The following is a 16,655-nucleotide window of genomic DNA, read 5'->3' as shown; positions in this document are numbered from 1 at the left end:
TTTAGTGCTTCTATACTTGAACACATTCAGCACAGTCATGTCTATATCCTGGATGTTGTCATGGTAAGAACCTCAACTCCAGAATATTTTCAGTCTCCACTCCCTGGGTCTTACCTGAGCAGGGCAGGGTCAGAGATGGGTGTGTGTGTGTGTGTGTGTGTGTGTGTGTGTGTGTGTGTGTGTGACAATGTGCTGCTTGTTTACCCTAATCTCAGCTAAGCCCCAAACCAGAGTGTGCACTCACACTAGCTCCTCACGCATGGCCTGATGGGAGAGCGCAGACAGTCACTCTGCTGTCTTGCTGCCACTTGCTGTGAATGGGGCCCTGCTGTAAGACGCAGAACGGGCTTCAGAGAGCAGCGGTGGGCGTGTTTGCATGTATGTGGCTGTGTTCTGTATGATGGCTGCAAGGTAGCCGATGTCTGCAATACAAAATTAATTCATGCATTTGTACGAGTGACTCTAATGATGAACTTTCACAGCAATGTTTAAGGGTGCAATGCACATTAAACTGTGATCCTGCAGGTAGGGATGCATTGTGGTACAGGGAATGTATGCAAGTGTGTGTGTTTGTGTGTGTGCATGCATGTGTGTGTGTGTGTGTGTGTGTGTGTGTGTGTGTGTGTGTGTGTGTGTGTGTGTGTGTGAGAGAGAGAGAGATGGGGGAGGTAATAAAAGCTGCTGTATGAAATGACTGTAATGGAGTGTAGGGGCTATTAGAGCTCTCTGCAATGAGTAATTCACTTGGTGCTCTTTCATTCCTCCTCCTGCTCCTGCTGCTGATGTCTCTATCACACTCGTCCGGAGTCTTATTCGGCATTTTGTTGTTGCATTCCTTCTGCACACAGGAACGTCTGTTTCCACTTTGAAACAGCGGGATGGCTAATACTGGCTGTCTTATCTGCATATCCAGTTCCATTTGACTGGACTTTAACTTCTTCCTACTGATGTAATAGCCTCTACTGTTTGTCTTCGTCTGCTCTCAACAAAGGGAGTGGTGTTGATTTCCATTATGCCATATGAGACAATTGTTATAAAGTGTTACAGACGAGGTGGTGCTTTCATTTGTTCCAGATTACATCGACGCACTGGTCCCGTGTTGCTTGAATGGACTCCCAGACAGTTACTGGTAATAGCAGTAGGCTATCCGCTCCGGCCAGAACACCAAAGATTTGGATCAGCCAATATAAAACTCCCAAGACGCTCATCTCCATTGCAGCATCTGTTTCCACTGGCCATGGGTGTAGTTCCCCCCCCCCCCCCCCCCAAGCCCTAACAAGCCTTCGAGCGCATCGCCCACCACGTCCAGCTCCTTCAGGAGGATGAGCTCATCGGCACTCTTTGTGCCAGAGCTGAAATGAGAGCCTTCTGCTCTCTGTGCAGGGCCAGCATAGGTTAGGCCGGCACATAGCGTGACTAAATGGAATCAGAAAGAAGAGGAAAGCTGTTGAGAGCATGATAAAAAACTGAGGCCTGTCTCAGTTTCAACTGTGCATTATCTCGCAGTTTCCTCACGACATATTTTTTTGCAGCTGTCTTTGAGGTGCGTTCAGCTGACCTGAAACAAGGTTGTAGCGCACTTTGTGGTGAGTTTTGAATCCGTTATTTGGGGGCATGGCACAAGCAGATGGAACATTTTGTTAAGCTCTTAAGTTTTGTTTTTGGTGCTCTCTGTAATCTGATCGCATAGTTCTGTTTGTCTCACACACACACCCTCTCACCCCCAGAGCCTGTCATAACAAAGTGGGGAAGCTGTGCCCAAATACATCTCACTGTAAATCAATTCGTCTGGGCAGCAGCTCAGATCGGCTCCATAAGAATGGTTGGTGTAAATCATGGTAGCGGAGAGACAATCAGGAAGGCACGGGGGAGAGGAGAAGAGCAACTCCAGTCACAAGCAGGAGATTTCCTTTGTGGCGCATTCGCCGCTCTTATGCATTATTAAACAAGGGGGTGCATCTCCTGAATACATGTCTGACACTGCCCCACTCCTAGCAACAGTGAACATGCTAGATAAAAATAGAAGAGGGTTTTTAAAAACCAAGAGGATTCATAATGAAAAGGATCCTGTGATAGAGGCAGACCTCCACAGCCCATTGAAGAGAATTTAGGGTGTTCGGGCTCATAACATGAAGGCTTGTGCTGCCACCTCATTTTTTACTACAAATGCAAAAAGTGTCAAGTTAAGGCAGTAAATCAGGCTTAAGCGTAATGAGCTCGCAATCCACACTTTCTGCTTTAAAAGAGCATATTTTCCTCATAAACATATCAACCTCAAAGTCTGTTCTTCAACTGTATTTCCATAGCAACACCAATCACTCTCTGGCATCATATGTCAAGGTTTAAGACTGCTGGAGTGCTTTTTAATATTCCATTCTTAGAAACCCTTGCAATCTCAATACTTAGAATAAATCATCATGCATGTGTTGGCATATGCTCCCACATTCCTGCTGAGTCTCCCCTGGTGTCGTATTCAAATGCCTCCCTCTGACAAGGAAAAGGCTAGTATTTACAAACTGATGCAGATGTCTGATATGAAAAGCTCTACACACACCGGCACAAAAAGAGGTGCATGAATGAAAGTGTCCTGATTTATCCGTCTCCTATGAAGGGACGCTCCTTAGTGTGTTTAGGGACTCATGAACTGGTTCAAGATGCCCTCTCTTGATGCCAAATGAAGATTTTCATAAACGCCTCTCGGCAGATGTCCCCTTGTGTTGTGTATGTGCTGACTTTGGGTTCTGTTGCTCATTTGTACAGCTGGGGCTATTATGCAGCAGTAGATGCGATTAGCTACTTGCCGTCCTTCGTGGGACAGGGACCCCCTTCTAGTGTTGGAGCTGAGAGATACACAAACAATCGAACATTGTCCTAGTCATGAACGGAGGAAGGCAGTGAACTTTATTAGCTTGCAACAAAAACACTGGACTAAACTCTTGCTATCAAATAGCAATTCTATGATTGCACACTTTCGGAGAAGAGGCCACTAAGTTAATTCAATAAAGGTTGTAGAATCTAACTTCGCTACAGCCAAAAGAAATACTGTATCATAGGTACTTTTGCTCAAGTACTTGATTTTGTAAATGAAAAAACAAAAACAAAACCAGAAGCTAATTAACCCCACATATTTCCAGCAGGTGACGGATGGCTCGTGTCCCTGGAGCTGATTAGGATTGACGCAGATAAATCACTCAGAGAGCACATTTGAAGTTAATCACATGCCCTTCGTAATATGACTGTACCCATCTTTCAACACAGTTTAATTCAAATTAGTTCATCAGTTTGCCAGACAGTCCAGTAACAAACAAACAAACAAACAATCAAACATTTTAAAAGGTGTTTTTAAATAAAATCCTGGATCCTCCCATTTACACTGAGACGCTCAAAAAGCAAAGAGGTTCTTCTTTGGCCTGAGGACCATCCTCCCACAAGTTTCAAAATCTATTCAGTTTATTTTGGCGTAATCCTGCTAACAGGCAGGCAGCACCAAAAACATCACCTCTTTAGTGGTGGTAACAAGCGTTGATGGAGTTATTTCTGACCCCGTGTTTAAAGATGATTTTTTGGGTTGAACTCAGATGTCTTGTTTTTACCTTGATGAAAGATAAAGAGCACTTCCTGAAAACTGAAAAAAATCTGAAATCTCAAAGGAGGCAATGAATGTGGGAAAACCCTCACACTGCTCTAAAGTTCACAATACAGAGTTTATTTTCATCACACACATGTTATGATCCAAAAAGCATTTTGCCAGGATAAAAAATAATGTTTATCCTGATGCTGATCCATCTGGAAGACTTTTAGCTCTATCCTTCACTCATGTCTTCGACACATCTGTGTGTGTGTGTGTGTGTGTGTGTGTGTGTGTGTGTGTGTGTGTGTGTGTTGTATCTGGCTAATCAGGGCTGGAACATTAGGATGAAGCCTCAAAAAGCAGGGAAGCTGTTCAGGTTACGGCCATTTAAAGCAACATATGCTCCTAAATGCAACTGTACAACTGTTCGGAGCCCTGGATTGACCATAGAGTTGCGTTTTTCTTTTGTGAGTGTTTTTTTAAGTGTAAAAGAATATTTTGGGACCATGAAATATAACTAATTCCCTCAATTTAATATTGATTTACAATTTTGAATTTATATCTTGTGTATATGTGTGTGTGTCTGTGTGGATGTACAGGTATATAATTTGTGTGTGTACAGTATATATATATATATATATATATATATATATATATATATATATATATATATATACATTTGTATATATATTTACATATATACATACACACATATGTATGAATATATACATTTGTGTGTATATATATTTACACACACATATATTTATAAATATACACACACACATACACATACATACATAAATACCACTGTATAATACCTGTATTATAGTATTAATTCTTTTCAGGTATACTGAAATTAAGCCTGTGCTGCTCTCTCTCAACTCCAAACTTAAAGCAAATGTCTCTCTGGATGTGTGTTTGGACATGGATTGGAGGGGAAGAAGCAAGAGCAGCAGCAGGTTTCTTATCTTTTGGATTCATTGTTGATTTAACATTCGGTCTTAACTTTGACAAATAACATTAGAAAGAACTCTCCATTTTCATTGGTCCTCTTAAAGCCCATGAACAGTGTTCATGCAGCGGCAGACATTAACTATGATGATTAACTGATAAGAAGAAATCTACTGCCTGGAAAACAACAGGTTGGTACTTTGGCAGCATCCACTGTTGACTGAAAAGGTTTTTTCCTTCTTTCTTGGTAGTGAGGCTGTGTGACTTTTGAGCTTGCTGCCAGACAATCTAGAAAAACACTTATCAAAATGTTACAAAACACTTTGGCACCTCTCCAAGGAGTATTCATTTTTCAAAAAGTCCATGGCTGTGGGTAGACAGTGTGCTCTATCTATTGTCACGGAGGAGAACATGAACAGCCTTTTGTAAAGGAAAAGGAAAACACAAGATGAGAGAGGGGGAAAAGGCCTCAGTAAATGGACTGGAAACCTGGGTAGAAATTGGAATTGATAAGATTTTATTGATACCAATACCATTATTGATTCCCTTATGAACTATGTTTACCTGGACAGTAGTAACACAGCTGTTGACCATACTCTACTTAGCACATTATTGAGATTAAAAGGCTTTTACATGTGTTGCTTGAAACAATAATAGAACATTATATTCATATGCACATGCTAGAGAGCTGAGCGTAACCAAAACCAAAGCCAGATGTGTAGACACTCACAGCTGATGTGGTCTGTGTTGTAACGTCACACTTATCAGAATCGGATCAGAATCAAAATCAGAAAAAATTTAGGAATAGCAAGAGAAGAGAATACATAAGGGGGGGGGGGGGGGGCTGCAAAAGCAGCAGAATGTGTGCAATGGCAGGCCTGAGGCCTGCTGCCAGTAACTGTATGAGTAGTTGCTGCAGAGGTAACAAGGCAGAAGTGTCCATATAGGCGCTGAAATGTACAGGAATATATATGATTAAATATCAAACGTGTAAAATAACAGATAATGTACAGCAGTAAACAATGTGTCGCATAGATAAAATTAAAAGCAAGCAATACAAAAAGCTATACATAAAAGCAGCAGCTAAAAACAGCAGAATGAGCAGCAAATCTTACAATGACATCTTTATATTGCACATGAGGACATTGTGTTGTTGCATATGAGGCAGTATTGCACAAAGCTTGAATCTTAAAAGTTATTGTAACCCCTTAGAGACAATTATTTCAACCCATTATATTTCTACATCTCCCCTCATCCCCCGGTCTGAGCTCTTTACCCGGGTACACTTCTTTCAGTAAATGTAACTGTTCAACTATTAGCTTTTACTCTGATACAATCTGCTCCATTTCAGTTGCCATTGTTTGAAGCACACCAGAAACTCATCCCACCATTTTGGCACAACGCAGCTACAACAGTACAATGCAGAGGGTCCAGTGTAGGCTGCGTTCAGAGCTGGCACACGAGTAAATTCCAACTTTTATTACACCTGAAACATATCAGAGACATGCATGATGCCTTACATCAGCGGTAGGCAGCAGGTTTTGAAGTAGCCACACTTGTTCTGATTCTACAAACAAAGCCGTTTCAGCTGTGTGATCGCACAATGAGAGAATCGAAAAGAACTGCCACAAAAAAAAGAGGGCCAAACGTAGTCACTTTTCCTGCAATTTACGACAATGATCATCAGTACCTTCAACGACCCTCTTGGTTTCAGACATTATTTGGAGAGGCAGGCCATGTGAACATAGTCATTGACTGCTGAGTTGAAAAAAGGAAATTTGTGCACAGGTTTTAGCATCGGGATATGTTCAGAAGTATTTTATTAAATCAAGGAAAACTCTGCTTCTGGCCTGTGAGGGGCTAATGTTACGCTAACATAGGATTTTTACTCAAGCGAACGAATGTTCAGCTTTGTTGGGGAGCAGTAGTAGGACATCAAATACATGGAATTACTCGGATTTAAGTCCATGTAGAAATATGTTTCCACAACCGACATTTTAGTTATTACAACTTGCACTGCTTTATTCATCCTTGGTGAAGTGGAGTTGCACTGTGGACCGTTTCTTCCTTTCTGCCAACACCGCTTCTTGCTGCAAGATTCCAGCAGCATAGACACATGATTTTGACATCCTGGTTTTGCAATGCGCAAAAACCATGACCATCATCATCAGAAATAAATGGAAGAAATGTCTCAAGTAAGAGATTTCACCGTATCAAACAATAAGGAATGTTTCTAAACTGGATCTTCTGCAGAACTTCACTGCAAAGTGAAGTAAGATTTAACTTGCTTGAGTTTTAAAAGATGTTTTTTCCCTGTTGCATCACTTCTTGATGACTGCAGAATGCAGAAAAAAAACAGTCACATATATTTAGCTTAAAGCTAATGAAGTTATGCATATCCTTAATAATCCACAAACACTTTGATTTCAGCTACAAAAAACAAAAACAAACAATAACACTTTTGGTTAGGCACAACCATGAATGAATCTGTGACCAGCTGTTGCATTCAGTTGGACTATGATGCTCAAACGCTCATGGTAGCACCATATTAGAGATGTGGTTTGGTTTACAACTCAAAGGAAACTCTTAGTGGATTACTGAGTATAAACCAGGATTAAGAGATTGTGAATTATAGCGAATTATGCGCTTGAAAGTTTGTAAAAACATTTTAGCACAGTTTTGCTGCTGTTTTGTTGCTTTCTTCAGCAATCTGTTGCCATTAGCTTCAAGCTAAATATACACTACCAGTCAAAAGTTTGGAAACACCTTCTCATTCAATGTTTTTTCTTTATTTCTGCTTTTTTCTACGTTATACATACTTCAGACATCAAATATATGAAGCAAGATATATAGAATTATGTAGCAAAGAATGAAAGTTAAATAACCCTAAATATGTTTTATATTCTAGTTTCCTCAAAGTAGCCACCCTTTGCTTGTTTGACAGTGCTACAAACCCTTGGCCTTCTCTCCATGAGCTTCACAATCACCTGAATGGTTTCACTTCTCAGGTTTGCCTTGTCAGGGTTCATTTGTGGATTTCCTTCCCTTCTTAATGGGGTTGGGACCATTAGTTGTGCTGCGCAGAGGTCAGGTTGGTACACAGCTGGCAGCCATATTTGACAACTGTTAGAATTCATATTATGGTAAGAACCACTCAGCTAAGAAAAGAGAAACGGCAGTCCATCATTACTTTAAGAAATGAAGGTCAGTCAGTCTGGAAAATTGCAAGAACTTTTCATTTGTCCCCATGTGCAAGCTCCAAAATCATTGAGCACTATGACGAAACTGACTCACATGGGGACCGCCCCAGGAAAGAAAGACCAAGAGTCTCCTCTGCTGCTCAGGATGAGTTTATCCGAGTCACCGGCCTCAGAAATTGAGCACCTCAGATTAGAGCTCAGATAAATGCCACACAGAGTTCTAGTAGCAGACACATCTCTACATCAACTGTTCAGAGGAAACTGTACCAACCAGGTCTTTATGGTTGAATAGCTGCTAAGAAACCACTACTAAGGAAAAGCAACAAGCAGAGGAGATTTGTTTGGGCCAAGAAACACAAGGAATGGACATTAGATTAGTGGACATCTGTGCTTTGGTCTGATGAGTCCAAATTTTAGATCTTAGGCTCCACCTGCCGTGTCTTTGTGTGACACAGAAAAGGTGAACGGATGGTCTCTACATGCATGGTTCCCACCATGAAGCATGGAGGAGGAGGTGTGCTGGTGTGTGTGATGGTGTGTGTGTGTGTGTGTGGGGGGGGGGGGGGCTTTGCTGGTCCCACTGTTGGGGATTTATTCAGAATTGGAGGCACACTGAATCAGCATGGCTGCCACAGCATCCTGCAGCAACACGCCATTGCATCTGGTTTGCGTTTAGTTGGACCGTCATTTACTTTTCAACAGGACAACGACCCCAAACACACCTCCAGGCTGTGTGAGGGCAATTTAACCAAGAAGGAGAGTGATGGAGGGCTACGCCAGATGACCTGGCCTCCACAGTCACCTGACCAAAACCAATCAAGATGGTTTGGGATGAGATGGACGGTATAGTGAAGGCAAAAGGGCCAATAAGTGCTCAGCATCTCTGGGAACTCCTTCAAGACTGTTGGAAAACCATTTCAGGTTCTACCTCATGAAGCTCATCCAGAGAATGCAGAGTGTGAAAAGTAGTGATCAAAGCTATTTTGAAGAATCTATGATATAAAACATCTTTTCAGTTATTTCACATTTTTTTGTTTACTACATAATTCCATTATATGTTCATTTATAGTTTTGATGCCATCAGTGAGAATCTACAATGTAGATAGACATGAACATAAAGAAAAACCATTACATGAGAAGGTGGGTCCAAACTTTTGACTGGTAGTGTAGGTAGATGGCTTTTTCTGCATTCTGGAGTCACAAAAAAGCAATGGAGGAGGGGAAAAAAACATCTCTGAGTATATCTATTAGTGTTTATTTAAAAGGCAAAAATATACATCCCAGGCAAAACATGCCTTAAATACAGAAGCCAAAAACTCTATTTAAGAATACAAAGGTTTAACTGAGAATACATTTTAAACAAGTTTGGGCCGATGAAAAATAATGTTTCATTGCCTTGTCTTGACAGTGTGTTTAAAGCTGAAACACACTGTTAAGACAAGTGTACTTACATAACCTGGACTATGTGTCTTACATGTCGCCCCTGAGAAAGTACTACTTGTGCAAAGCAAACCACGCAGATGCTGTGCAGTTCCTGTCTACAAGCATTTATAAGCATATATATTTTTAATATTACTCCAATACATCCACCCCCATGTACAAAAATCTGTGACAGAACCCTATTAGAAGTCATCAGATGTTAAGATTTACACACTGTAATGCAAAAGCTCGGCAGCTTCTCTCAGTTTGCAGTTGTTCAGATCCATCTAAACTCTTACTATCCTCAGTGCATCTGTATCAAATAGTGCAACAATGCAGTCATCATTTTTAAAAGGGTGCATCTAAGGTTTTTGAATAAATATCTGACGTAGATGAGTCTTCCTTGACTCAAATCCAAGATCTAAGCTCGTAAAAGTATAAACCACAGGAAAGTACTCTGCCAGTCACGCTGAGCATAACTAAATATTTATTCGAGAGGGATATTTGTCTTTAGTTCAGCCTGTCAGCGGAGGTCAAAATCTGATGTCACTGTTGCAGAGATGACATGCTAAGTTTTTCCTCTACAGAATGCAAATATATCAACAGACTACGTGACACTCACTCATCTACTGCTGTAAACATGTGTAAATGAAGTAAATCCCCATCATTTCCACTCAATTTGGGCATATTTAGTTCCTAGTGATGGTACCTACATTTCAAGTAGTATTTATATAGAACATTGCATATTCTGTTTTATTGATCTTTCATTTCATTTGTACATCCTGCAGTAACACTTCAATTTCCCCTCAGGGATGAATAAAGTGTTATCTTATCTCCTCTTATCTTAAATATTTAACTGAGGCCTTGGCTGAGCAAATAATGAATTTCATTGTGTAATAGAATTTGTAAGCTAAAGGCAAACCAAATAAAGCAGTATACATCCACTTCATCAGGGCTTGATCATAGTACTTGTATGCGCGGATGTGACCGTGAGATGAAAGGTGTGATGAAATTAGAGTGAAGTTGCAGATTTTGGGTGCCATGATAACATGTACTAAAACATGTACTATTGGGACCCCTCACCTATTAAATACCATGTTCAAACAGTCAAGACAAGTCAAGCCTGTTTTATTTGTAAGAGTACCAAATCACAACAAAAGTTACCACATGACACTTTACAGGTAGAGCAGGTCCAGTACCACACTCCTTCAATGAATCTACACCCAACAATTCTCCATCAGCAAGCACATCCTGCAACAGCGGCAACAAAAACCTTCCTTTTAGAAGGCAAGAGCGTCAAGCAGATCCGGGCTCAATGGAGACGGCGTTCTGCTTTGACCAGTTGGGGGGAAAGAGAGCTGGAGAGCAGGGCAGAGACAAAGACAGATAATGGAGGAAGACAGATATGCAGAAGGAAAGAGAGGGACAGAGATAAAGAGATAGAGAAAGGAGGAGAGACTGATGGACAGACGGGGACGTGAGCAGGTGGTGCTACAGGTGGCAGCTTGAGCCTCTTCAGGTCTGCAGCCTCCTCCAGCAGTACCCGGGATCTGGGATGTGGGGAGCCCGAAGGCTCCTGAGAAGAAGAGTTAGTAACACATATGGGTATGATTTATGTATGACACATACAGGAGGAGAGGATGAGAGAGAAGCCCAGTGCACCATGGGAGATCCCCCGGCAGTACAAGCCTATAGCAGAATATCTAAGGGCCAGCCTAAGCAGACCTAACTATAAGCCTGATCAAAAAGGAAGGTCCTAAGTCTGCTCTTAAAGGTAGAGAGGGTGTCTGCCTCCCAGACTGAAACTGGGAGATGGTTCCACAGGAGGGGAGCCTGATAGCTGAAGGCTCCGTCTCCCATTCTACTTTTATAAACTCTAGGAACCACAAGTCCTGCCTCCTGGGAGTGAAGGGTTCTAGCTGGATAATAGGGGACTATGAGCTCTGTCAGATATGAAGGTGCCTGATTGTTGAGGACTTTGTATGTTAGAAGGAGAATTTTGAATTCTATTCTAAATGTGACAGGGAGCCAATGCAGAGAAGCCAGTACAGGAGAGACATGGTCTGTTCTACCAGTTCCTCATCAACACGTGGGCAGCAGCGTTTTGGACCAGCTGGAGAGTCTTTTGGAACTTGCTGGTGCAGCCTGATAGGAGGGAACTGCAGTAATCCAGCTTGGAAGTGACAAAGGCATGGACTAGTTTTTCTGCATCTTTTTGAGACAGGATGTGTCTGATCTTAGCAATGTTTCATAAATGAAAGAAAGCAGTCCTGGAGATTTCCTGAATGTGGGAGTTAAAGGACAGATCCTGATCGAAGAGAACTCCTAGGTTCCTTACGGTAGAGCTGAGGGCCAAGGTAATGCCATCCAGGGAACCTACCTCATCAGATAAGGTGTTTCTAAGGTGTTTGGGCACAGCACAATAACTTCAGTTTGGTCAGAGTTTAATAAAAGGAAATTGTGGGTCATCCATGTTTTTATTTCCTTTAGACAGGCCTCCAGTTTGGTCAGCTGATTTGTTTCATGTGGATGCATTGAGAAGTCCTGCTGTGTATTGTCTGCATAACAGTGAAAATCAACTCTTTATAGTGTGACGTAGAGGAAGCAGGTATAGAGTAAAGAGGACTGGTCCGAGCACAGGCCCCAGTGGAACACCACAACTGACTGCAGTGGTTTCAGAGGGTTTGTCAATAGTGAGAACAAACTGAGATCAACCTAGTAAATATGACCTAAACCAGTTTAGTGCAGTTCCTTTAATGCCAATGACATGCTCCAGTCTCTGTAGAAGGATATGGTGGTCAATGTTATCAAAAGCTGCACAGAGATCTAATAAGATACAAGATAATGCCAGTGGGAGGTCATTGGTAACTTTGACTAGTGCTGTTTCAGTGCTATGATGAACCTCAAACCTAACTGGAAATCCTCCAATAAGCTGTTGCTGTAGAGAAAGTCACAGTACAGTACTGCAGTCATGATGAAAGAGTGCACTTGTAGTAATGCAGTAGTGATGGCTGAGTGATTGCGTAACGTTACAGTAATGGCACTGAATGCTTGTTTAAAGAGGCTGTAATGACTACTAAATGCTCATGTAATACTGCAGTGATAGTGGCTACTGAAAAGTCAGGTATAGCCATGTGTCCCAGCTGACATGATCTATACAATTAAATGCCCCTACACATTGGATGTGATCTGCACGGTGCTCACTGCAGGCACAGTGACACAGCACAGATCAAATGCACCTAATGTACATGCAGTCATTGCCATTGATGTGATATATGATTCCCTCCTGCAAGATTAAATGCTCATGCCAATTTCCCCACTGTGGCATGAATAAAGGGTTATCTTATCTTATCTCATCTAATCGGATGCGCCTAAGTGTCGTCACATTGTGCCTGGTGCGACACAGATCTGCTTGAGTTGCACAACACATACACAATGCACGGGATTGACGATGCAGGACACCATGCTGCGTGTCCTATGCATAGGGGCCTTTATGTTCTCTAGTTTATCATGGCTGTGCACCTGTGACTGGCGATGCGCTGTAATGCATCAGCTCCTGGGCTGATAGTGCTCTACAGAAATATTCTAACTGCTCACTAAGAGCTGATCCAAATCAAATGAAACCACACAGAGAAGTGGCGACTTCCTCCATGGAAAAAAGCAGTGGTAGCAAACAGGACATGCCACCCCTGACCCACTTCTAAATCACTTTGGCTTGCCCTGTGAGAGAGTGCATGCAATCGGAAAAGTGTGAACTGGCAAAAGAGAAGAAAGAACAACTTGGGATGAAGGAAACAGCTGAAACCCCGTTGGCTCTTGTGGAAGAAAGTGCTGATTAGCAAAGCTTAACAGCAACAAGACTAAAAATACAAACAGCAAAGAGACACTTCCCCCCTAGACAAAGCCAAGCATGATTATGAAGTTCAGAAAAACCCAAGCTGTATAAGAGTCTGGCCATCACCAGAAAATCACTCAAGATCAGAACCCTGAACACAGCAGCACCAGAATGGAAACTGGTCCTGCAACGAAAACCCTGCTCTGGTTTCTATGTGTGGGTTAGATTTGAGAAATCCATTCCACATTATTAAGCAGTCAACTGACCTGACTTCATTTGCTCTTTGCCAACAGTGTTTAACTGCATGCCTGGCAGCGACCTAAGATATAAACCAGAGCTAACATCTTGTTCGGTGATCACAGGGAGTGCAGCATTTACACCTTCAAGTGCTTTGATTCTGATCCCAATCTATAAAATGCCACAGGTTATGAGCTGAAAGCCCCAAACACAGAGCTGCCAAGTCTCACCAGCCACAGGTGAAAGGCAGCATGTGAAGAAAGGCACACATAAGCTTTATCCTTTATTGTGTACCATATTGTTTCCACCAGCCACACACACACGCACAAACAATGCGCACGTGCACACACACACACACACACACACACACACACACACACACACACACACACACACACACACACACACACACACACACAGGGTTGTGCCCACTTGTGACAGTGCAAATACCCTTTAACTACCTCCATCTGGCACAGACGGAAGGATGGAGGGTTGCTGTGGAGAGATGGAGAAAGAGAAGGGAGGGGGTATTTCCTCAGGAAGCAGCTGGCTGCCTGCAGGACCACAGAACTGCAGGATTATAGGCATACAAAGGTGAATGTGGCACAGACCACAATGATCAGAGGGTGGCAGAGCAGCGGTGGTATCATTTGAAATGCCTCGGTATTTGTGGCATGGCAGTGGTGCAGTAGATTAAAAGCACTGGGATGAGAGCTGATGTACCCCTCAGGGCTGGATCACGGCTCTGTATCCTTGAGGTTACCCTGTCCCCGTTTTTGGCCCACATTTCAGTGTTTAGTTTATATTGAAGGACAAGAAGGGCTCCTCCTGTCTATGTGATGACAAATAACTAAATTAAAGGACGAGTGTGTAAGATACTAGCAGAGAAGTTACAGATTGTAACCTCCCACCTGCAATGTTCTCTTTACCAGTGTGTAAGAGAAAATGGCCTGAGGGCTAATTCCCTTTGTTAGGCTTCCCACACACTTGATTGTTAGCTGACACTTACTCAAAAACACAGGTGTCAGAAATTTTATTGATTCTACAGAGAAATGATTTTGTTTGGCAAGATACTTTTAACAAATAATTTTGACTGTTTTGATTTTTGAAGCATAAACGCAATCATTATTATATATAATCATATATAATATATCCTATCATATCATATCCTATATCATATCATATCCTCAACAATCATATAAAATATTATCATATAATCTTATAATCATTATCATCACTATGGGCATTAGCCAATGAACGAACTTGACAATGGAAGCATGATTTCGAAGTCACTTATACAAACTTCAATGTACTCCTCTTTTTGGCATAATGACATTTTGTGTCTGTGACAACCTCTGAGGTCTTGTTTAGCCCCTTTAAAGCAACTACTGGTTTTAAAATAGGAAGTGTTGAAATTTACGAGTGCGTCACTTAATAAAAAAAAAAAAAAAAAGAAGACCATTTCAAAACAGTGATGGACTATGAAATGAGTAAGTTAGATATTAAACAATGCTCATTTCTGGATAGTAGGTCTCATTCCTGTGCCACTCTTTTGCCCAAAACACAGTTAGTAAAGAGGAAATAAGTCTGTAGTCTTGTGTGATTGAACGCCTTTGAAATCATGAAGGAGGTGCTGGAGTCCACAGGTACAGTAACAGACACTGTTATCACTTTAGCGGAGAATGTCTATGGGTAGTTGACATGAACGTTATAGCTAAAAGTTGATGTCTGGATTGCAGGACGGTACTTTCACAGTAACGTGGCCATGGTGGCATCATCTGTTGCTAATACAAGCAGCAAGACTGCAGTTTGTTTTCTTTCCATTCTTGGATATATTCCTGTCCACCCAAGGCGTCTGAAAGCTGTCAATGGTAGCAAGGCAGTCTGGAGTATCTTCATGTAGCTGCATCACTATGATGCACATAACACTACCAATAAGTAGTCCCTCAAATTCCTCACCAGCTTCTCCATCATCCAGCCATCTCTCATTGCCCAAAATAATAAAAGGGAGAAATCTCTACCCTGAAAACAGACCATAACACTTTACTAGCTTGTTTACAGAGGGTGCAGATAAGTTACTACAGAAAAGAAGCAACAAATATGACCGTGATCTGTTTTTGGAAGGATGGAACAGTGGTGCAGTGGTTAGCACTGTTGCCTCACAGCAAGAAGGTTTTGGGTTCAAGCCCCGGCTGGAGCACGGGGTCTTTCTGTGTGGAGTCTGCATGTTCTCCCTATGCCTGTGTGGGTTCTCTCCGGTACTCCAGCTTCCTCCCACAGTCCAAAGACATGGAAGAGGGGACGAGGCTGATTGATACTCTAAATTGACCGTAGGTATGACTGTGAGTTTGTATGGTTGTCTGTCTCTATGTGTTGGCCCTGCGATGGACTGGTGACCTGTCAAAGGTGAACCCCGCCTCTCGCACGAAAGCAGCTGGGATATTTTAGCAACAAAAACTGGTCATTTTTAGCAAGACAGGACATCTTCATGTGTTTTTATTGGAATGATTGGAACTTTTTGCTGTGTTTGTTGTGACAAAACTAGTTGTTTTTGGCGAAATGATTGGACCTTTACAGTCATGTTTCTGGTGACAAAACCAAATGTTTTTGGCGAGATGTCAGGACATTTGCAGCCATGTTTCTGGTGACAAATCCAGATGTTTTGGGTGAGACATCGGGACATTTGCAGCTGTGTTTGTGGCAACAACACCATTTGTTTTGGTCAAGTTGTTGGGTCATTTTCTGCTGTTTCTGGCCACAAAAATAGATGCTTTGGGTGATATAGTTGGGATGCTTTGAGTTGCATTTCTGGCGACAGAAAAGACGTTTTGGGCGACATGTTTTGTGCGTTAATTTAACTCAAACAATTTGCAATATGGCCACTGCATTGGAAAAGACTAAGGCACTAAATGGCTACACAGGGTGGTACCAGTGACACTGAGTATTGTTGAAAATTCATTGGAATATGCACAAATAACTGTACAAGAGCTTGTGAGAAGTCATGGGACTGGCTCAAGGGCGCACGGTGGAATAGGGGACAAAGTGGCATATGATTTTTGCAAATGAATCATCTCAAACATTACACACTCAGCATTTTCCCTGAATATAGACAATTAGAAAAGTGATCGTATTAATAGAATGCTCCAGAAGTAACTGTGAACCTTTTGAATTGTATATTGTATGCCTTGTTGTTGATGCTAAACTAACTAAAGGTACCTTTTCTTATCCTTTAGCGATGGACAGGCAGGAAGAGATCATCCCTGAGCACCCAAACAACAGCAATATCCGGTGCAGTCCACAAGACAAGCGCTGCATACAGAAGACCCTGGCCCGACATCCCCCGAAATCCACAAATCAGAGAAGCAACACTGCTCGGGAGGAGACCAAGGCAGCTCTGGTGAGGGAAACACACTCCTAATGTGTTATCAAAGCCAGCGATCTC

At 42.0% G+C, this 16,655-nt stretch overlaps 2 protein-coding genes across 3 annotated transcripts in view; one reads left to right on the top strand and one right to left on the bottom strand.

Annotated features, from left to right (window-relative positions):
* Window positions 1-16,492, bottom strand: part of LOC147256904 (zinc finger protein Aiolos-like) — a 31,774-nt gene extending 15,282 nt beyond the window's left edge. The window contains exon 1 of one of the 2 annotated variants that reach the window (XM_086210580.1): window positions 16,430-16,492. The gene's annotated coding sequence lies outside the window, so the exon portion shown is untranslated. The remainder of the gene's footprint in view (window positions 1-16,429) is intronic. The other variant, XM_086210576.1, reaches the window with a different exon arrangement.
* The window catches only part of LOC147256903 (insulin-like growth factor-binding protein 4), a 28,990-nt gene that overhangs the window by 958 nt on the left and 11,377 nt on the right, over window positions 1-16,655 (top strand). The window contains exon 2 of the mRNA XM_086210590.1: window positions 16,447-16,610. Coding sequence (XP_086066716.1) covers window positions 16,447-16,610 — 164 coding nt within the window. The remainder of the gene's footprint in view (window positions 1-16,446; window positions 16,611-16,655) is intronic.

This window comes from Aulostomus chinensis, chromosome 8, assembly GCF_037954235.1.
Source record: "Aulostomus chinensis isolate RoL2024-O1b breed Wild chromosome 8, RoL_Achi_v1.0, whole genome shotgun sequence".
NCBI lineage: Eukaryota > Metazoa > Chordata > Actinopteri > Syngnathiformes > Aulostomidae > Aulostomus > Aulostomus chinensis.
Note: the sequence above shows the minus strand (reverse complement) of the source record. Positions and strands in the feature narration are given on the sequence as shown.